General features: G+C 58.6%; 1 protein-coding gene and 1 long non-coding RNA gene across 6 annotated transcripts in view; one reads left to right on the plus strand and one right to left on the minus strand.

Moving 5' to 3' along the window:
- Positions 1–6,119: 6,119 nt before the first annotated feature.
- Positions 6,120–19,164, minus strand: LOC131818441 (uncharacterized). Of its 4 annotated transcripts, XR_009348823.1 has the most exons (7): positions 18,478–19,164; positions 15,180–16,214; positions 14,063–14,169; positions 12,560–12,696; positions 6,738–9,296; positions 6,466–6,635; positions 6,120–6,385 (listed from the first exon to the last, which is right to left on the minus strand). It is a non-coding gene; the product is annotated as an uncharacterized LOC131818441 (long non-coding RNA). The 4 variants fall into 4 exon arrangements; XR_009348821.1 differs by having other exon boundaries at positions 6,120–6,635; XR_009348822.1 differs by lacking the exon at positions 12,560–12,696 and having other exon boundaries at positions 6,120–6,635.
- Positions 19,165–19,854: 690 nt separating this feature from the next.
- The window catches only part of ZCCHC14 (zinc finger CCHC-type containing 14), a 54,789-nt gene continuing 53,382 nt past the window's right edge, over positions 19,855–21,261 (plus strand). For both annotated transcript variants that reach the window (XM_059153422.1, XM_059153423.1), the window contains exon 1: positions 19,855–20,474. In XM_059153422.1, the coding sequence (XP_059009405.1) occupies positions 19,914–20,474 (561 nt within the window). In that variant the 5' untranslated portion in view covers positions 19,855–19,913. The remainder of the gene's footprint in view (positions 20,475–21,261) is intronic.

Here is a 21,261-nt window from a genome sequence, read left to right on the forward strand (position 1 = left end):
CGAGTGCAATACAGGGTAGCATCTGGAAAGTGCTATCCAAGTGACCCAGATCAAGGTGATCGTCAGCACAGGAGAGAGCAACCCTGGGGCCTGGAAAGTTCCTCCAGGCTGGTCCTGCAGGGAGATGCCAGGCCTCGGGCAGAGAATAACAGCGTTGTAGCCGGCATCTACTCGGGGCCAGGCACTGGTGTCTGTCCACCTTGCTCCCAATCTTTGTGGCAATCCTGCAAGGGAGGTTTCATGTTACAAAGGAGGAGACAGAGGCGGAGAGAAGTCGCGCAACTAGCCCGAGATCCACACCAGGAAGCTGTGAAGCCGGACGTGTGGGTTTCTGACTGCCTGGATTCTTTCATGCCAAGCTAGTGGGGTTGGGAGGAAACCAGCGCAGGGCCTTCTAGGCGAGGAGGACCACATGCTTGCCTCTGGGAGGGGAGGGAGGACCAGTAAGTCAGTCACGTGGCCAGAGCACGGAGGGGAGGGGCTGGTCACGGGAGCAGATGCTGATGAGGGGCTTGCAGGTGGTCAGAGAGGCAAGGACTGGCATCCTGCCAAGCCCATTCTTTGGTGACCTGTGTGTAAACTGAGGCCGGGCCCCTCTGAGCAGGTTTTCAGCTGCTGGTTGGCGGCTGCTGACCGGCTCCTGCTTGCCGGCCTCTCTGGCACTTGGCTGGATAGACAGAAATGAGTCACACCCTGGTGCTGCCTGAGCCCCCTCCCTCTTCCTGGGGCGCAGGCCGCCTGCCAATCCAAAATAAGCAATGCATGGCCCAGGGGTCAGGATCTGGGAGGGAAGGAGCCCTGGGATAGGTGCTAGTGCTGGGAGCGCCTCAAGTTTTGCAGGGTGGACCCCGGTGGGGGCCCTGGTCATCAGAGGCCTGTCCTGCTGCACAATGGCAGGGGACTGAGGTCCAGGGCCAGCCATGCCTCCAGTGAGCCATCTGATCCCGGCAAGTCCCTTCCTCCCGACTCTCGGTGGCTCCTGTGTATAAGATGGGGCAAGTTGACACCCGCAGTACACAGACCTCCAGGCCCCAGGCTGCTTGTCGATCTTCCTCCTAGATCCTGGGCGCTGGGCTGCTCCCGTCTGACCTGCCATCAGGGATCCATCCTTCCTTTCTGTTCTGCAAACGTGCCCGTCTCCACCCCGTGACCCCCACCCGGAACCCAACATGGCTAGCAAGCGTCAAGCCTCAAATCCAGGGTGACAGAGTGACCCAGCTGGGCATCACGTGCTGGGATAGGACCCAACACAGGAAGTGTGGCCCAGAAGCACCCTTACAGTCGGAGTGGGACCCTTTCCAGAAGTGGGATGTGGCCTCATGTGTCAGAGCTGCTGGGGAAGGCAAGGCAGGATGTGACTAATGTCGGCCGTGGGTGTGACAGCCGCAGCCTCATTGTCAGAGCAGAACAAATGCAGCCCCCCGCCCGCTCCCCTGCCTGCTGCCTGCCCAGCCCTGCCCTGCGTCGGGTCCCCCTCCTCCCTTGGGGTGTACAAACCCACAGAGCCAGGCACTTAAAAATAGCATCCTACCCGAAACGTAGGCATGAGACGGAACTCCGGAAAAGGAGAAAGCGTCTCCTCCCTTGACTTGGAGCACGTGGACTAGGAGCGAGCGGTGCCTGGCACTGACAAGGGGCCTCTCTCCGTGCCTTCTGTTCCGCGTGGGGAAGGGGAAGCCCATGTGGTGAGCTCCCCGTCCTGAAGCCAGCACCACGATTCCATAGGGTGGGGTGTCACTGCTCCCGCCCAGGGCCGCTCTGCACCCCAGCCAGCCGCGAAGGAGGGGCTGACCTTGAGGAACAGACACCGGGAGCTACTCATTTCCTACCTTCCTCCCTGACGGTCACCACCGGCTGGCGGTGACCTTGACCTCTCCATCCAGCCTCTCCTGTTGGGTCAGTGACACACCTGATTGCATTTCCTGCTGTATGGGTTTTTTTCCCCTCAGCATTGTTGATAACACCAAGAAGCCAAAGGAGCTAAAGCATTCAAAAATAGGGGTCAATCAAGGTAATTATGGCAAAGGCACCAAAGAATACGCCGTGGTCTTCCAGAAACATCTTCAGAATGCCCCATTGCTTTGAATCTGAGACACTGTCGTTTGTCACCGGATCACCCATCCCGTAACCCCCTTCAGGGGAGAGAGAGAGAGAAGCAGCAGCTGGCACGTTTCTTTTGACAATGATTCTAAAACACATCCCTATTTCAGAAACATCAAAGTGTGGGAAAATATGCAATCTGGTGAAACGGAATGATTTGGAGAAAATGTTCTCGATACATTTTTAAGTTTAAAAGAAGTGGGTTACGCGACATCACGCCCAGTCCTCAGGAAAACGAGCACACACATCCAGACGTACGCTGTGCTCACTCGGCAGCGATCCCAGTCTGTGAACCGCGCGAGCCTACGAACAGGCCCGAGGGACGCGGAACACAAGCTAGCGGCGTGCGTCTCCGGGCACCAGGGCTGTCGGCGCTGTGGGTTCTCTTCCCTGTGCTTTCCGACTTTCTGATCTCATAGTCACGTGACTAACGTCCCAGGGGTTCCTGCTCCCTGCCACGGTCCACGGGTCCGCGCTTACCTCTGCTGAACACCCTACAACGGGGACCCACTGGGGCTCATGATCACATGTGGCGGCAGGAAATCTTTCCTGTTGCCATTCTGCAGATTGGAAAACTGAGACTCAAGACAGACTGAGCAATTTTCCCCGCCAGGCTGGAGCCCAGTTTCAAGCTCTGGTTAGCGTGAGTCCAGAGCAGAGGCTCCTAACTGTTCTGTGCAGACAGGAGCCTCGCTGCGGTCCCTGCGTCTTCATGCCACGGGGCATCTAAGGACAGTGCCACCTCCCTACTGGCCAGGAAGGGAGGCCTTCTGTAGAGCCCAGAGAGGGCCCCTCACGCGGCTACCGAAAGGCTGGGAGCTAGGGCTGGAGCCCCCCTCCCCAGCCCCTTTGGTCCTGAGCCACTAACGTGTTCTATGGGATAAAATGAACACAATCAGGCTGAGAAAACCAAGACCCACCCCAGCAGCCCAGGACCGCAGGCCCTCTTGGAGGCAGATGTAGGAAACGGATGCTCCCACAGCCCCACGCAAGGATGCTTTGGCAAGCCCCCTGCACCCCTTTTCATGGTGTCTTCTCGTCTGGCTGAAAGGAGTCTCCAGCTTCCCCAAGAGATAAACATTCCTGACATCACTTCTTCTCAGCTGGGCAGCCAAGGGAGCAGCTGGGAGCCCTCCAAGCAGGGGGTGGGACCGTGCTCATTTGCTGGAACTCAGCTGAGAATCCTTTCTCTAGGAGACCCCAAGAAACCGTTCCAAACAAACAAAAGGCTGCTGGGGAAACTGGTGGCCGGGAACCCAGAGCAGCCGATGCAGCCCTACAGAGAAGAATGGAGTCAGCATATCCCAGCGTCGCTGGTCCTGGGCATGGTCCTGGGCATCGCCGCCACCCGCGGAGCTCCTCCAGGCGCCAGGATGTGCGTCCATGGCAACCATCGGAGGGGGGCAGGATGGTCCCATTGTCCGGGAGATGGAAGCTGAGGCCCCGAGAGGTCAAGGACACCGCCACAGCCCGAACGCAGCCTGAGCTCCGAACGATGCTCTCCCAGCTCTATGAAATGCCCCTCGGGCCTCAGACTCCTTCGGAGACACCTTCAGAGACACCGCGGAAGCCGTATACCGTCCGCTTTTTAAACATGCGCACAGGCTTTTGTGCAAAATGTGGTGAGTCAGTTCAGGAGGTTATGCACTCTTCGGGGCCTTTGATAAGAATCTCCGCCAACTGTCCAAACACATCCACCGCCACCCTCGCCTCCCTGGACCAGCACAGTGCTCAGGGACCAGGGAAGGATGCTCGTCCGCGCCTGCGACCGCAGCCTTGACGGGGAGAAGGACCCAGAACTGTGTTGTCCCCGTAGTGGCCCTGTGCTCGCAGGACCAGGTCTTTGCCCAGTGGGACCCACACCTGCCCCCCGAACATTTCTGGTTATTGGGGGCCCCAGTCTCACCATTTCTAAACTTGTAAGACCCGTGTCAGACGCCGGACCTCTAGAATGCGGCAACAGGTATCTGTGTTGTCTTAAGCTCCGGAGTCTTGTGCGTTATTTGTTAGAACCATCACAGGGAGTGAAGGCACCGCCCCCCCGGAACACACATTTGGGGCTGCTTTCTCGGTTTCCTCACTCAGGGCGAGCAAGTGCACAGGCCTGGAAGCGTCCCCGGAGGACAATTTCAGCTCTCCTTCCAGAGCACGCCAAGATGCCAGGGGACCCCTAGGAGATCGGCGGGCTCCATGCGAACCCGCTGCGACCGCACCGCCGCCCCCGGGAGAAACGGCCACTGCTCGTAGGCACCAGACACTTGCAGGCTGCTGTACCCACGGTCCCCGAGCCCCACAGCAGCCCGTTATGCAGAGAGGAAAAGGGAGGTGCAGGGAGACGGAGTGGTGTGCCCAGGGCCGTGTAGCCGCGGATCAGCCCTAGGCCCTGGGCTCTCCCAGTGCGCTCTCGTTTCTGACACAGCCAACGGTGAGTGAACCCAGACACAACGAAGGCGGCGCTGGCACCGTCACCACAGGGCCGAGGAGGGGCACGGACAGCGCCACGCGCATGCCCAGGGAGGGAGGAGGAGGAAGAGGCTGTCGTGGAGGCGTCGGCCCCTTGGTTGTCGGTGGCAATGGGCCAGTGACAGTGAGATAATCTCGGGGGAGGGCTCCCTTCTCACCACAGACAGCCCCTCAAACCTCCCAGAGGGGCTCACGGGGACAAAGAGCCAAGTCCCTTCCTTCCCTCTGGGAGAACCGGCCGTGGGGTTAGGAAGGCAGAGAGTGCCCGCGACAGGTTGCAAAGTCCATCCCCGCCGGCAAGGAGATGAGCGGGGCGGACGGGGCCTCGACAAGACTGGAAGGTGCCCAGGGGGTCGTCTGGGCTGGCCATAGGTGCCCAGCTGTGAAATGCCCGATTACAGAGCACAGATGTGACCGGAGGCTGGCTCTCTCGGAGCAGGACGGCCCCCACGATGAGGGTCAAGGCTGATGACAGCCTGGTCTGTCGTGAGAGGAGCCCCACCCCGCCCACCCCACAGGCAGCATGGCCGCACGGCCTTGTGGTGACACAGCTGGGGTCGGACACATGGCAGTTAGAAATCTGGCACGACGGCATGGGACTGCTGACCTCCCGAGCCTCGCTGCCTCCTCCACAAACAGAACCCTTCTCGTGTTCCGACTTCCAAACACTCCGCACGTCCGTGGACTGCAGGACAGGCAGAAGGCATATCCTGATGGGTCAGGGGCCATCACGATGGCACTAGTCCCCTTGTTTGTGGTTACTTTTAGCAGGGACATGGGACACACCTAGCCAAGGAGCCCAGGGGCTTCAGTGAAAGATTTCTTCTCCTTAAAATTGATACACAAAGGGGGCGCCTGGGTGGCTCAGCGGGTTAAGCCTCTGCCTTCGCTTCAGGTCGTGATCCCAGGGTTCTGGGATCGAGCCCCACATCGGGCTCTCTGCTCAGCAGGGAGTCTGCTTCCTCCACTCTCTGCCTGCTTCTCTGCCTGCTTGTGATCTCTGTCTGTCAAATAAATAAAATCTTTTCTTTTTTTTTAAGATTCCTTTTTTTTTTTTTTTAAATTTGACAGGCAGAGATCAGAAGTAGGCAGAGATGCAGGCAGAGAGAGAGGAGGAAGCAGGCTCTCCGCAGAGCAGAGAGCCCGATGTGGGGCTCGATCCCAGGACCCTGGGATCATGACCTGGACTGAAGGCAGAGGCTTTAACCCACTGAGCCACCCAGGCGCCCCAATAAATAAAATCTTTTAAAAAATTGATACACAAAGAAAGATCATCTTTCTCCTTCTGTTGGAAGCTGGATGTGATGCCCAGAACGGCTGCACTCACTTGTGAGCATGAGGAGAACCAGCACGAGGTCAAGGCTGACGCCCCGAGGATGGCATATTATAAGGACAGAGGAGGCCGGGTCCCCAGTGGTGTCTGTGAGCCACAGCATAACCAACTCTGGAGCCTTCCTATCTCAGGACTTTTTGGCTTTTTAAGCTGCTAGTTAGCGGGTTACGTGGGTAACGCCACATGCTAAGGTCAGAAGCATGCAGGAATGGTGAACAGAACATATTACCATTCAACTTTATCATACACTTGATATAGAAAGACGTAGTCAAAGACAGGTGACCAGAAATACGAAGATGTGCGAGTCACACAACTGTTCTCTACGGCGGCCGTCCGCTCCCCAAGGCAGGCCGGTGCGTGGGTCGGCCGGGGGGTCCCCAATGGCTCCTCTGCCTTTTTTCTCATCTTCTAATTAAGAAGTTAACCTCATGTGACCCCCAAATTCTCTTCCAAATCAAGTCTTTCCCGTCCTGGGGCTCGCAGTGTGTTCTAAGGAAATATTAACAATACTTTGGGAAAAATTCCTCTCCACAAGCATGAGGATAGAAACATAATTACACAAAACAGACCGTCTCTGATAGACAAGATGCTGTACTAATTGGAGAAATTGGCGTGGTACCACCGTCTTTACAGAAGAGAAGGGAGACCTTCGGACGAAGCATTGCAAAAACTTATTTGGGACGTCGGAACAACCATCAGCAAACTTTAGCCAGTGTCTATGTAAGGCGTCCATCTAGAGCTGGAAACCCAAAGTTACAAATACGTATCAGACCCAGTCTCCGTTCTCAGGGAGCTTAGAATTTAATTCAGGTTCTAACAGACGCGTGTCGGTGGGACTAACCTTCCCTTGGGATGTGCTAGCACAGCCTTTGCGCATTTCATAACCAGGCTCAGCTCTGATGGTTCCGTACAGATGTCCGTGTGGCATGCTGTCCCTGCACGGAAGAGAGAAAGTCTCAGCACCAAGGAGCCCATGCATGAGGAGAACCACACACATGACATGTGGACCAGTGGTTTAAAGAAACACCAGCTATAGAAACAACTCTTCAAACAAGACCGGAAGCGGACGTCAAACACACATGGCACCCACAAGCACGACACACGTGTGGTGGTCCACACGTGATGGTGAGGCTTCCACTTGGTCTGGAAACCTCTGACATGATTAGGGCCACACAGTGGCCAGGACGGGGGTCCGTGCTGCTGGCTGTGTGCAGAGGGAACTCAGCCTCTTCACCTGCGAAAGCAGGACCAGGAGAAACCATACAAAGTACCCATCCTCCGGCAGGTCCCCACAAGGGCTGCGAGCTCCATGACACCAGGTCACCTGAGCCGAGTGGAAGGGACACTCCACGAGGACCTTCCTTATGATTGGCCTCCAGCTGTGCCATCCTGGAGGGGACAGGAGGAGCAGGACTGGGGACCAGGAAGCCTTTGCTCAGGTCCCGCTCTGTCAGCATCTGCTCTCTTTCCTCAAGGCCTGACGGCCTCCTCTGCCAGGTGAGGATAAGGATCTATTGATTTCAAAGGCATGTCACAGGGTTAAATGAGGCATGAAAGTGCTTTGTCCCCTGGCATTTCTGCCTTTCCTGCTTTGGGTGCCAAAACCTTTAGTTTGGCCGTGCTTGGCAGGAGGCACAGAGTGCGCCCAGCCTTGAGGCCTAGCTCCGCACTCGCTAGCTGCCTGTCCTTTAAAAGTGACTTGAGACTCTGGTCCCTGTGCACCAAACCCACTGGATAAATGACAGCAGGTGTGATAACATCCTGTTGTTTCTGTTCTGTGACACGGAAATGGCTTGGGCCAACCTGGGGATTTTCTGTGCTGTGCACACACACACATACACACACCACGCACACTAAGGTCAGGGGGCCTCATTCAGCATCAAGAGCTCGTTCAGAGTCCAGGCGACGTGGCAGTCTTCTCCCGCTGGCCATCTCCACTGTTTCCAGCTCCAAGCCTGGTGTGGGACCCCTACCTTCATCAGGACACAGGAGGAAGATGCTCCTAGAGGGGCCACCAGCCCCCACTTCTTGACGCCCTGCTGAGCAAGATCTCCTCTCATTCCCCAGCCGCCTTTTGAAGCAGATACTTCTACCTCCATTTTGCGAACGGAGGGGGGACACGGGAGACACACTGCGAGCTGGGGGTGAGAGCCAAGACGAGAATCTGCTCCCTCCGACCTCCGCAGCAGCTCCTGCCCTAAACCTGTCTGGTCCACCAGAGGGAAGATGGCTTTGGGAAGGCTTCCGTGGGCAAGCCACGGAATTGGCTAGGCCCCAACAAGGGAGAATTGTGGGGCGGGGGCTGCTTAAAATAGCAGAAAGCTGATCTCTCTCAGCTCTGGAGCCACGAGCCCAGGGTCAAGGTGGTGCAGGGTCTGTCTCCCTCTGGAGGCTCGACGGGAGGTCCTTCCAGCTCTCAGGGCTCCTCGCCCCTGTCGTCGCGTGACCGTGGCCTTGTCTCCTCTTCCGGAAGGGCGCCAGTCCGTGGATTGGGACCACCCTCGTGACCTTGTCTCCGCCCGTGAGACCTGCAAAGACTCTACTTCCAGATAGAGTCACATTCACAGGAACCAGGGATAAGGACTCCAAAACGTCTTTTTTGGGGGACACGACCCCTAACAGAGACTGTGTCAGCCTGCTGTCTCGGGGAGGGATTATAAAGGACCACACCTGCCCCCTTCAGAGGCACAAAGACGTCTTCTTCCAAGATCAGACCCCACCCCCCACCCCTGCTCCCGTGGCCTCGGGTCAGCCTTGCCTCAGTCGGGGCCTCAGACGCGTCCTTCTCCTTCCTCACACCCGCTGTCCGCCAGACGCCGCTGACGCAGGGCCTCGTCTCTCCTCGGCCCGCCTGAGGGTTTTCTCGGACACATGAATCCCCAAATTTGTCAGAGACGAAATGGTTTCCATGAACGGCCCTGCTCCATGTGGACCGTACCTCCACCCGCAACCTTGCACTTGCCGCCCACGTGGCCCCTCAGCGCTCAGGGCTCCTCCCCGGCCCAGCACCAGCAGTGGTTATCTGTCCCCAGGTGGCACACCTGTGCAGGCAGGGTCCCTTCTCTGGTCCTCACCTTTGTGACGAGGAAACTGCTCTTGGGGAGGAGCTCCAGGGCAGGCGGCTTCACAGCATAGGGGTGGGGTGAGCTAGAAGAAGCATTCCCCCTGAGGACCCGAACGCCACCTGCTAGTGCTTACCGAGCACCTGCTACGCCCACCATCTCCGAGTCAACGAGGTAGGAGCTCCTGGCCCCCAAGCCAGGGGCACCTAGAGCAAAAGCCTTTGCTGCTTGGTTCTTTCGGGAGTGGGGGGCAGAATGCAATTTTCTGGGATGTTACTCTGAAGACACAATTTGTTATGTTAAAGGACTTTAGCAAGATTGCTCCGGGTCCTAAAAACCTATAAAACAGCAGGATAAAATGTGGTTAGAACCACCTGGCTCCCTCGTCTTCAGTAACAGCTCGAGCACAAGAAGAGAGGACATGCATCTGATTCCCATCAACCTCTGAAGCCACCGAGGACACCGCAAGCCGAGTTCATTTGGTGCCTCTGTGCCTTTGCAGGGGCCTGAAGTTCTCATGGGTGGGAGGCTGAATGCGCGCAGGAGCCAGGGGAGGGGACCATGGCATTGTCCGACCCCACACCTTCATCCCCCTCATCATTCCCAGCATCCCCACCCTCAGACCTTCCCCAGGAGCAGAGGTATGTTAATTTGTGCGGCTGCAGAACCCATTACCCCAAACTCAGAGGCCGGAAACAGCACCCATGTAACAGCTGGCAGCTGCCCACGCCAGAAATCAGAAGAGACGCCACCTAGGATCTCTGCTCAGGGTCTCAGGGGCAGAAATCAAGGTGCCAGTGGCTGGGTTCTTGCCAGGGGGAGAATCTGCTTACAAGCACAAGCAGGTGTGGCAGAATCCACTTCCTTGAGGCCAAAAGTCTGAGCTCCCTGTGTCCTCTGCCGGCTGGAGGTCAGGGCCACCTTTGCTTCCTTCCCTTACGGCCCTGTCTGCTTTACAAACAGTGCTGACATGTCCCATCCTCCTGACCCTTCTGACATCGCCGACACCCCCTTCTGCCACCAGCCCGAGAAAACACTCTACTTCTAAGGTTCACCTGATTGGGCCAGGCCCACCCAGATAATCTCTTCACTTAAATTAGTGTTTGGATAACCAGGGGCTGCGAATCCTGGCGGAGGGGAGGAAGGGGAGGCATCCTTGGAATTCTGCCTACCCTGGGAGGTCTTACAGGGAGAGCTGCAAGAGAGTCCCCTTCCCCCATCTCATGGCAGGGAAGAACCATCTTCCTCCCCCTCTGGTATGAAATGGCACTTTCTGGGGCGCAGAGGAATTTGTAGAAATTCGCCCCTTACCCTGAAAGAAAAAACAAAACAGACCTGGCCTCCGAGGGGAAACACAAATATTCGTATTGAACAAGCCTGTCTTCTGCAGACTGTGGGGCAGGCCGTCCATTAGGTCACACTTGGTTGGCCAGATTTTTTTTTTTCCTTTTTTCAGGGCATTTTAACGTGACAGGCTATCAGAGATTTTCAAAACTGATCTTCCGAATGAAGCACAAGTGACCCAATATAGCAACTCTTCATTGCTGGGCGCGGATGACCCCAGCAGCAGCAGTAGAGCCCCGCGAGGGTCCCCACGCTCTCAGCACACAGGTTGTGGGGGCCCCAGACAGCACCACCTTTCCCTCACTGGTTTGGGCTGGTGTCCCCCCAAAACCCATGTCTACCTGGCACCTAGGAACGTGACCTTATTTGGAAATGGGGTCTTTGCAGATGTATGCACACTAGATGAGGTCCACTGGATCGGGCGGGCCCTGAACCCAAAGCCTGGGGGCCCTGCGAGACAACGGACACTTGGGCACAGGCATAGGAAGGCTACATGGAGATGGAGGCAAAGGCTGGAGTGGTATGGCTACAGGCCAAGGCGTACCAAGCTGCCCCACCGGCCCTACGATTCCAAATACCCAGCCTCCAAGGCTGTGAAAGGATCCATTTCTAAGGCTTCAAGCCACAAAGTTTGTGATAATTTATATATGCAGCCCTAGGAAACTAACACACCCACTGTGTGTGTTTATGTATGTATTTATTAATATTTTGGTTCTTTATTACAGAGAGAGAGATCACAAGAGGAGGAGAGGGGAAGGGAGAGGGAGAAGCCGACTCCCCGCTGAGCAGGGAGCCCAATGTGGGGCTTGATCCCAGGACCCTGAGATCAGGACCTGAGCCGAAGGCAAACGGTTCACCGACTGAGCCACTCAGGTCCCCCAGTGTCTGTGTGGTTTTTTAATATAATCCTGACTGGCTATAACCCTCCCTCTATTATATTACTCCATCCATCTTACTTTTTCCTGACCTCTTTAGAGCATGTTAATTTGCAACCCTGGTGTAATTAAAAATAAAACTGGGCTTCAAAAGCAAACACCTCATATTCCATGTAAGAATAAACTCCAGGGGTGCCAGGGTGGCTCAGTGTGTTAAGCATTCCATTCTTGATTCAGCTTGGATCATGGTCTCAGGGTCATGAGGTCAAGCCCTGCCTTGGGCTCTGTGCTGAGTGTGAAGCCTGCTTAAGATTCTACCTGTCCCTCTGTCCCTCTTCTCCCTGCTTGTGCATGAAAGCATGTGTGCTCTCTCTCTCCCAAATAAATAAATAATATACTCCAAATGGGTTAGGGATCTAAATATGAAAAAAAATGAGATCCTATACATAATATAAGAACACACATGCTCTAGGGAGGGGTTTCCTAACTATAACTAAAAATACAGATGTAATAAATGATCATATAAATACTTTTTCAAGGTAAAAACACCATAACTAAAGTCAAAAGCAAGAGACAAACTGGAACAGAATATTTTCAACATAAATCACAGATAAAGGGCTAGTAACTCTAATACATGAAAAACTCTTAAAAACTGATGTGGGGGCACCTGGGTGGCTCAGTCTGTTAAGCATCCAATTCTTGGTTTCAGCTCAGGTCATGATCTCATGGGTTGTGGGATAGAGTCCCATGCTGGGCTCCTCACTCAGCTTGATTCTCTCCCTCTGCCCCTCTCCGTGCTCATGCCCCTTCCCCATCTCTCTAAAACTAAATCTTTAAATTAAATAAATAAATAAATAAAAATCAACAGAAACAAAGATGCAAAACCTGATTGAAAAATGGGCAAAAGACATGAACAGGCAACTCATTTAAAAAAAAAAAAAAAGATACAAAAATGGCATCCACATCTGGGTCTCCGACCCTTCCAAAGACTCTGAGTCCCTGTTGTAATTTAATAACACTTTCTGCTCAAACCAGACATAGTGGACTCTGCTGTTTTCATTTTGTTTCATAAGCAGAGGCTGTTTCCAGATATCAATCCACCTCAAAGCACAAAGACTTTCCTGCCTACAGCGTCTCCAAAAATTTCTTACACGGACTGTGGAGACAACGGTGTGAAAGAGGAGTTCATGGGTGTATTTTCAGGCAATCACAGTTTTATCACAACAGGAGCACTACCTTCCGGGGTGAGCACCTTGAAGGAGGGAGCGCTACTTGATCGGGCGAGCTCTGGTGTGTTTGCTTAAAAAGAATCCTCCCATATTTTAGAGTTACCCCTCCTCACCCAGACAATAGGTTATCTGCCTTTGGAATGTGTTTTTCACCTGGACTTGAGTCTGGGTGTGTCCTGCGTCTTGAGCCGTCAAGCTGGGCAATAAAGCCTTGCCTGGGATGGTGCTGGGAAGAAATCCAGTTCCTGCACGTTAGCCCTGCTTGTGCTTCTCAGAAACACCCAGTGGATCTAGAGGAGGTAGATCGGGTTTCAGCCTGGTGCAAGGTCCGGGTGAAGCAGAACTGCCTTTCGAAACTCTATCAGCAAAGCACAGAAACAACCTGAATGCCCAGCTATAGGGGATTAGTAGGAAACACGGCAGTGCATCCAAACAACAGGATTCTGGGCTGCCCTTGAAAAACGGGACTTAGGAGAGAGTCTGTGACATGGGAAGACCTCTGCGATATGTTGTTAAATGGAAAAAAGGAGATCACAATGCGGAGAACAGCCCTATTTTTGCGGAGGATGCCACTTCTGTAAAAACAGGTGTGCGTGAACACATGTGAATACAACAGTGTTTAGAGGGATGTGTTTTAGAATGCTAACGTTGGTTATGACCAAGAAGTGAGATTATTTGTGACTTCTATATTGTCTTTTAGCGAGATATAATCTCTATACCAGGAGTATGTATTACCCCATAATCAGGCAAAATAGCACTAATATATATGTATATTATGACTTATATGTGTATAAAACCCTGAATTTATTTGCTTTTAAATAGTCCATTAGAAAAACGCCCCTGTGCCGGGGTGGTGTGAGAGCAACCGATGAACCATGGTTAGGGAAGCTGGGCGACAGGGACACAGGCAACCACTATACCAGTCAAATGACTTGGGTGTGCTGGAGAACTCCCACAGTAGACAGATAAGCAAAACACACAAAACCAAAAGCAGCAGGGAATTAATTGTGGGCTTTTAGAGATATAACTGTGATGTGAGAACGGGGAAAATGTGAAAAATGAACAAACACACAAAAGAAATAGGGCTCGGGACTTAGCGAGAACCCACGAGTCCCTGGTGGTGTGACCTCTCTAAGCCTCGGCTTCCCCGGCTGGAAAGGAGGAGGGAAGGTCCCTGAGCTCGCGCAGGCCTGGGATCCGGACCTAAGCGATTATTGTGGGGGTTGCTCTTGGTCCAAAGAAGCAGGCTACATGTCTGAAAGCCAAACCTCTACTCCCCAACGTCATTTTCAAATATCAGGGTGATGGGGGTTACCCAAGAGCGAGCGTAATGCAGAGTCCCAGACCTCAGCCCCTGGGAGTCTGACTCCACACCTGGGGTCAGGCTAAGGAATGTCCATCTTAAATAAGAGCCCAGGGCAAGTCACCGCTGTGGAAATGCCGCACCTAGCCAAAGGTCAAAGACATCCAGGAAAGCAGGTCCTCCCTGGAGGTAAATGTGCAGCTGTGTACAAACCGCGCCAGGCGCGAATGGGATGACCGCCCATTTACGACTCCAGGTGGACTCGGTCAGCAAAGTCCAGGCTGGGAGAAACCGGCTGCCACATATGTGACCAGTCTCTGGTGTGCAGAAATAACGAACAAATGACAGCTCACCTTCGGGCTTTCCTCCGGGACGGACAGTCTGGGCAACTGACAGGCCAGGGCGTGGTTCCCACACACACCAACGGCACGGCCCTGGGCCCACGGTGACTGGGCGGCATCTGTAAAATGGAACAGCAGCAGCTCAGAAGCCGGCTGAGAGCTGCGGCGATCGCACGAGGCGCTCAGGAGCTGAGGCACCGGGAGAGGCTCCCGTCAGTAAGAGTAGGGACCTCACTTCTCAAGGCCGGCACGTAAGGGGCTTGGGGCCCTTGTCTTCTGTCTCAGAAAGGTGGGGCCTTGGACAAAGGAAAAATGAAACTCAGTAGGTGTCTCCAACTGGAGGCCACGCCCACCCCTCATTGAACCCTTAGGACCCCCGCACCCAGCCTGTGTGTGTATGTGGTCCCTGACTGTTCGGGGAGCTCTTGTCTTAAAGGGAGTCTCCACCCTAACCCTCTTTTCATTTTCCTATCACAACGCGGTCTCGAGGCTCCTGTTCTAGGGTTGGCTTGTGAACGAGTCACAAGGGAGAAGTGGGGTGACAGGGGCCCAGTGGGGTGTGGGCACTGGACCTGGCGTCCCGGCGGCCGAGCTCTGGCCTCAACCCTGGTCCTGCCGCTGCAGCAGGGTCACCAGTGTCACCGTTCCAGCCGCAGGAAGTCGTCCCAGGCACATCACACCTTCATTGCAAAACTCGTTTCTTTGGGGCATTTGGGGTGAACTCCCAGTCTCTCCCTGTCTCTCTTTCTCTAAAATAGTATTAATGTATATTCCATTCCAGCTCTACAGAAAACATAGACATACTGTTCTGCTCTAGACCTAGACCGTGAGCTCCCGAGGGCAGGGCCCACGGCACTGGGAGACCCCGGCTGGAGTTAGGCACGTGGCGGGTAAGTCCACTCCTGGGCGTGAACCTGCTCTTCCACTCAGCGTCTTACTGGGAATCTCTCCTGGTCTCAACTCGTGGCCTGCTTCCCTTTTACCTAGAACGCCTCTGATGGTGTGGAGGAACACCGTGCTGTCTGACTTACCCCACACCGGCCCTCCAGCCCCCTCCCATGGATCCTCAGGCCCCCCACTTTGAAGGCGGTGGAGAAATGTTCAAATCCCACTTGAAGCCAGGGGTCACCTTTTGCAGACAGAAGGAGAGAGACCAGCTCCCTCAGAGCTGGAGGCTGTTTTAGGGAAGGAGCCCAAGGTGGGAGTGAGGGCAGCAGTGGGCTAAGAGAACCACAGCCTCATGGCCAGCACCGAGGGACTGTGCTGGGAGGGGCAGGCAGGTCAGCGTCCGCTCTTGCCTCTGGGAGGCTCCCGGCTGCTTCCCAGGAAGAGGACAGTAGGCCAAGAGAAAGCTCCTGCAGGCGCGTGGGCTATCTGCTCTGGAGACGGGAGTGCAGGCCGTCTGTTCCTTAAAGCGGAGGAGCTGGGCTTCATTCCTCTTGGAGGGGCCCACGTCCTTAGCGGGGTCTGGTCCTGCAGGATTGCGATTCACCGTCCGTGGGGCTGAATCGCACGGCGCTGCAGAAGCGTCCAGGCGGCAGCTGGGGGCAGCCGTAGCAAACGACCGCCGGCTGGGGTTTCACACGACGGAAGTGTTCTTCTGCAGTGGGACAGCCGCAGGCCTGTGCTCCCTCCACAGGCTCAAAGGGAGGGTCCTTCCTCCCTATGCCTCTGTCTTCCGTGGTGTCCCCCATCCCAAGTCTCTGCTTGTGCCTTCCTGCTACAAGGGACACTGTCAATTTGATTCTTACCTAAAGTGTATCTGCAAAGACACTATTTGCAAAAAAAGTCCCATCCTGAGGTTCTGGGTGGACATGGCCTTTTGGGGACCTCACCGTTCCGGCCAGTACAGGCATTCAATAGCAAATAGCACACCCAAAAGTGGCAAGAAGGCAGGAGGAGGCCTCCTGGTACATGTGGCTCAGTTGTCCCAGCTGTCCAGAGCCCCTGTTAACCCCTCTGACACCCACTGCTGGCTGGGAGTGGGGTCCTGGCTTCCTTCTACTGATGGAGGCCTGAGTGAGTGGCTGAGGTCCCACAGCTGGCCAGAGCTGGGACTGGAAGATGGGTCAGCTTGATGACCTGGGGGCTTCACAGCCTGGCTGGGCTGGATTGGAGGAACCCTCCGTGCTGGAGGCCCCGAGATCCTTCCGCTCCGAGTGACCTAATTAACCAAGAGAAGGCAAAGGTGTTGACTCACCTTGATGTTCACCTTGCTTTACTTCCACATATCATAAATTTTGGAATGTGGCTACTCTCCTGGAATCACTTGAAAAGGTGAGGTCAAAGAGAACAAGGGTTCATTATTCATAGAAATTAGTCTGTACTGGGGACGTGGGGCAGGAAGACCCAATGAGGCCAGACTTTCCCCTGCTGTCCATGTGGATTTTACACTGCCTCAGGTTGTCCCCCAGACGCTGGCATGCCTGGGACTCTCACCGGATGCCGGGATGTTTGGGGCTGTCACCCAGTTCCTGCGATGCCGGGAACTGTCACCTGGTTGCTAGGGAGTCTGGGACAGTTATCTGGTTGCTAGGAGGGCTGGGACTGTCACCTGGATGCTGGGATGTCTGGGGCTGACACTGGGTTGCTGGGATGTCTCGGGCTGTCACGTGGATGGTGGGAAGTCTGGGGCTGTCACCCGATTGCTGGGATGTCTGGGGCTGTCACTCGATTGCTGGGATGTCTGGGGCTGTCACCTGGGATGTCTGGGGCTGTCACCTGCTTGCTGGGATGTCTGGGGCTGTCACCCGGTTGCTGGGATGTCTGGGGCTGTCACCCAGTTGCTGGGATGTCTGGGGCTGTCACCTGCTTGCTGGGATGTCTGGGGCTGTCAACCGGTTGCTGGGATGTCTGGGGCTGTCACCTGATTGCTGGGATGTCTGGGGCTGTCACCTGGGATGTCTGGGGCTGTCACCTGGATGCTGGGATGTCTGGGGCTGTCACCTGGTTGCTGGGATGTCTGGGGCTGTCACCCAGTTGCTGGGATGTCTGGGGCTGTCACCTGGATGCTGGGATGTCTGGGGCTGTCACCCGGTTTCTGGGATGTCTGGGGCTGTCACCTGGATGCTGGGATGTCTGGGGCTGTTACCCGGTTTCTGGGATGTCTGGGGCTGTCACCTGGGATGTCTGGGGCTGTCACCTGGATGCTGGGATGTCTGGGGCTGTCACCCGGTTTCTGGGATGTCTGGGGCTGTCACCTGGATGCTGGGATGTCTGGGACTGTTACCCAGTTTCTGGGATGTCTGGGGCTGTCACCTGGTTGCTGGGATGTCTGGGGCTGTCACCTGGGATGTCTGGGGCTGTCACCTGGATGCTGGGATGTCTGGGGCTGTTACCCGGTTGCTGGGATGTCTGGAGCTGTCACCTGGATGCTGGGATGTCTGGGGCCGTCACCTGGTTGCTGGGATGTCTGGGGCTGTCACCCGATTGCTGGGATGTCTGGGGCTGTCACCTGCTTGCTGGGATGTCTGGGGCTGTCACCTGGGATGTCTGGGGCTGTCATCCGGTTGCTGGGGTGTCTGGGGCTGTCACCCGGTTGCTGGGATGTCTGGGGCTGTCACCTGCTTGCTGGGATGTCTGGGGCTGTCACCTGGGATGTCTGGGGCTGTCACCTGCTTGCTGGGATGTCTGGGGCTGTCACCCGGTTGGTGGGATGTCTGGGGCTGTCACCCAGTTGCTGGGATGTCTGGGGCTGTCACCTGCTTGCTGGGATGTCTGGGGCTGTCAACCGGTTGCTGGGATGTCTGGGGCTGTCACCTGCTTGCTGGGATGTCTGGGGCTGTCACCTGGGATGTCTGGGGCTGTCACCCGGTTGCTGGGGTGTCTGGGGCTGTCACCTGGATGCTGGGATGTCTGGGGCTGTCACCCGGTTGCTGGGATGTCTGGGGCTGTCACCTGGGATGTCTGGGGGCTGTCACCCGGATGCCTGCTCCTCCTGTCACTGGCTAAGAACCCCAGAGTGGCTCTGGGAAATCTGCCCAAGGAGTGGAGAGGGGTCAGGGATTGGGAAGCACATTTTCTTCTCCCTAGCGTGGCTCTGCAAAATCTGTCCAACCCTGAAGTCCCAAGGCTGGAGAAGGTCCTGTCCGGAAGTGCCCAGCGTCCTGGACCGTGTCCCGAAGAAATCGGCGCACGGATCCGGTCCTTAGTCCCGCGCGCTGCCGAGACCCGGTTGAGCTCCGCAGGGCGGGGAGGGCAGGGCAGGGCGCGCCCCTCGCCCCCGGCTCACACGGCTGTGAACCAGTGAGCCCGCGCGCGGGTCACCGACACCCGCACGCGGGACCTGCGGGCGGGGGGTGGGGTGCGGGGCTGCACGGGGCAGCGGTCTCCGCACGCACGGCCGCCGCCGGAGGGGCCCGGCCGCAGCCCGCAGCCCGCAGCCCCGCAGCCCGCAGCCCGCAGCCCCGCACCGGCCGCGGGCGCACCTGCGCCGCCCCGGCTCCCGGCTCGCGGCTCGCGGACCGGCGGCGCACAATGGCTCCCCGGGGCGCGGCTCGCACGGACCGGCGCCGGCCCGCTCTCCGCTCACGACCTTCTCGCGAGCCCCCGGGGCGGGAAGGATGGCCCTGAGCTTCCGCGGAGGCGCCCGGGGCTCAGAGAGGCCAAGCGACTCGGCCAAGGTCACACAGCGTCGCGGACGGGGCGCCGGGGCCGCACTGCAGCAGCTGCGCGGGGACCATCGCCGGCTCCCGACGGGGACGCCCCGGAGTCGCCCGGGAGGGCGGGACGCCCGGCTTTCGCCTCAAACAATGCTCGGCGCAAATCTGCGGGAACAAAAGCGAGCGGGAATCCGGCCCGGGTTTTCCGGCGCGCCGGCCGCGCCGGCCGCCGAGGGGCGGGCCGGGGCGGCTCCGGCGTGATCGACAGCCCCGAAGAGGCGTGGCCGCGGCGGGGGCGACTGGGATTGGGGGCCCGGGACAATCACGGGCCGAGAGGGGGCCGGCCGAGCCAATCAGCGGGGGGGGCGGGCCCGGCCGGCGCGGCTGTCGCGAGAGGCGGCCACCCCGCCCACTTGCGCCTCGTCCCGGCGCCCGTCAGCAGCGAAGGCGGCCGCGCTCGGCCCGGATCCGTCCGCGGCGCGGGGAGAGGCCGGAGCGCGAGGCCGCGAGTGCGGGCGCAGATCCCTCCGCCGCCGCCGCCGCCGCCGCCGCCGCCGCCGCCGCCGCCGCGCCCGCCAGTCCCTGCGCGCTCCGCGCCCGCCCGCCGCTCCCGACGCGCCCGCCCGCCGCCCGCGGCCTCCGACCCGGCAACGGCCGGCCGGCCCAGGCGCGGCGGCGGCGGCGGCGGCGGCGGCGGAGGACGAGGAGGAGGAGCCGCGGCCGCCGCGGGCGGAGGAGGAGCGGGCGGAGGCGGAGGAGGGGGCATGGCCCGGGCGGCTCCGGCGGGGGGCGGCCCGCAGTGACAGACCCTGCGGCGCGGGGGGAGATGGGGGCGGCCGCCTCCCGGGCGACGACGACGACGACGACGACGAGGAGCGGCCGCCGCCGCCGCCGCGCACCGGCCGCCGCTGGGGACGGGCGCGGGCCAGGAGCCCGCCCGTGAGCGGGGGGCCCGCGGCCGCTCGCCGCCCCCGGCCGCCCCGGCCGCCCCGGGCCCCCCCGGCGCCCCGCGCGCGCCCGCCCGCCGGCCCCTGGCGGGGGTCCCGCCCGCGCCGCGCGCCCCCGGCTGCGTCCCCGGCCCCGGCCCCGGCCCCGGCCCCGGCCCCGGCCCCGGCCCGCGCGCCCCCGGCCCCGGCGCGCCGCGGCCGCCCGCACCCCCCGCCCGCGCCCGCCCGCGCCCGCGCCCCCGGCCCCGGCCCCGGCCCCGGCCCCGGCCGGCGGCGGCCCCCGGCCCCGGGGCGCGGCGCGGCGCGGGCGGCAGCATGGTGGAGAAGCGCTGCCCGCTGCAGAGGGACGGCGTGTACCGCTGGTTCTCGGAGCTGCCGTCGCCGCAGCGCGTGGAGTTCCTGTGCGGCCTGCTGGACCTGTGCATCCCGCTCGAGCTGCGCTTCCTCGGCTCGTGCCTCGAGGACCTGGCCCGCAAGGACTACCACTCGCTGCGCGACTCGGAGATCAAGGCCAACAACCCGGCCGACCTGGGCAGCCTCACCAACCTGACGGACGAGGTGGTGCGCAGCAAGCTGCTGGTGTCGCTGGCGCTGCTGGGCTCGGAGCAGCGCGAGGCGGCGGGCGTGCTCTACCGCACGCTCACGCACATCGACTCCATCATCCACAACTACGGGCTGCAGCTCAACGAGGGCCGCACGGGCGATGAGTTCCTGCTGCTCTTCACCATGGCCTCCAACCACCCGGCCTTCAGCTTCCACCAGAAGCAGGTGCTGCGCCAGGAGCTCACGCAGATCCAGAGCAGCCTCAGCGGCGGCGGCGGCGGCGGGGGCCACGGCGGCAAGAGCGCGCTGCCCACCTGCCCGGCCTGCCACAAGGTGCGCGACCCGCGACCCCCGCCCCCGCGTCCGCGCCCGGAGGCGCCCGGGCCCTGGGTCGGGGGGTGGGGGTGGGCTGCGCGGTCGGAGAGCGCTGCCCCTTTGTGCCTCTCGTTCTCGCGTGCTGTGGTTGCAGGCGCGGGGAGGCCTTTGTCCCCGTCCTCGGGCCCCGGGCGACCGATCCATCGCGCTTGGTGTCGCCCCGGCTCTCCAGGCCTGGTGTTTCTTAGCGGGAAGGGGGCCTCCGCGGGTGGCGCGGGCGCCGTGCGGGGCAGGGGGCAGGCCGCCGCACCCGCACAGAAACACGTCCGCAGCCTTGCACGCGTGCGGGCTGCCCGGACTCCCGGGGTGCTGGTCTCTTGAGGGATGTTAGGTTCAGGGCTCCGTCTCCAAGCTAAACAGGAAGGGCCTTGTGGTCATCCCCTTGGAAATGCGAACTTTTGGCTACATGTTTTGAAACTATGTAAACACCAAGCGTTTGGGGCTCAAATTCCTTTCTCACAGCCCCTGGGGACCTAGTGCCAAAATGGTGCTCAGAGAAAACGGGTTTCTCTGACCCGGAGTGGCCTGTGTTCAGATGACACTGGGACTCTGGGGGACAGACTGCAGTCAGGACCCGTCGGGCTGAGTGCCTTTCTCCGTGTCAGAGCCGTTTGCGTGGAACCCTTGGCTCCTGTCCCTTTGCGCTGCTGGGGGTCAAGCTGTCTCAAGCCTGGGCTGTAGCTCTTCTCCTCCAGGGTTTTTTCTGAGATGTGGTTGTGCCGTCGCGCCGGTTTAACCTGTGTCT

This window comes from Mustela lutreola, chromosome 16, assembly GCF_030435805.1.
Source record: "Mustela lutreola isolate mMusLut2 chromosome 16, mMusLut2.pri, whole genome shotgun sequence".
In the NCBI taxonomy this organism is placed as follows: Eukaryota; Metazoa; Chordata; class Mammalia; order Carnivora; family Mustelidae; genus Mustela; species Mustela lutreola.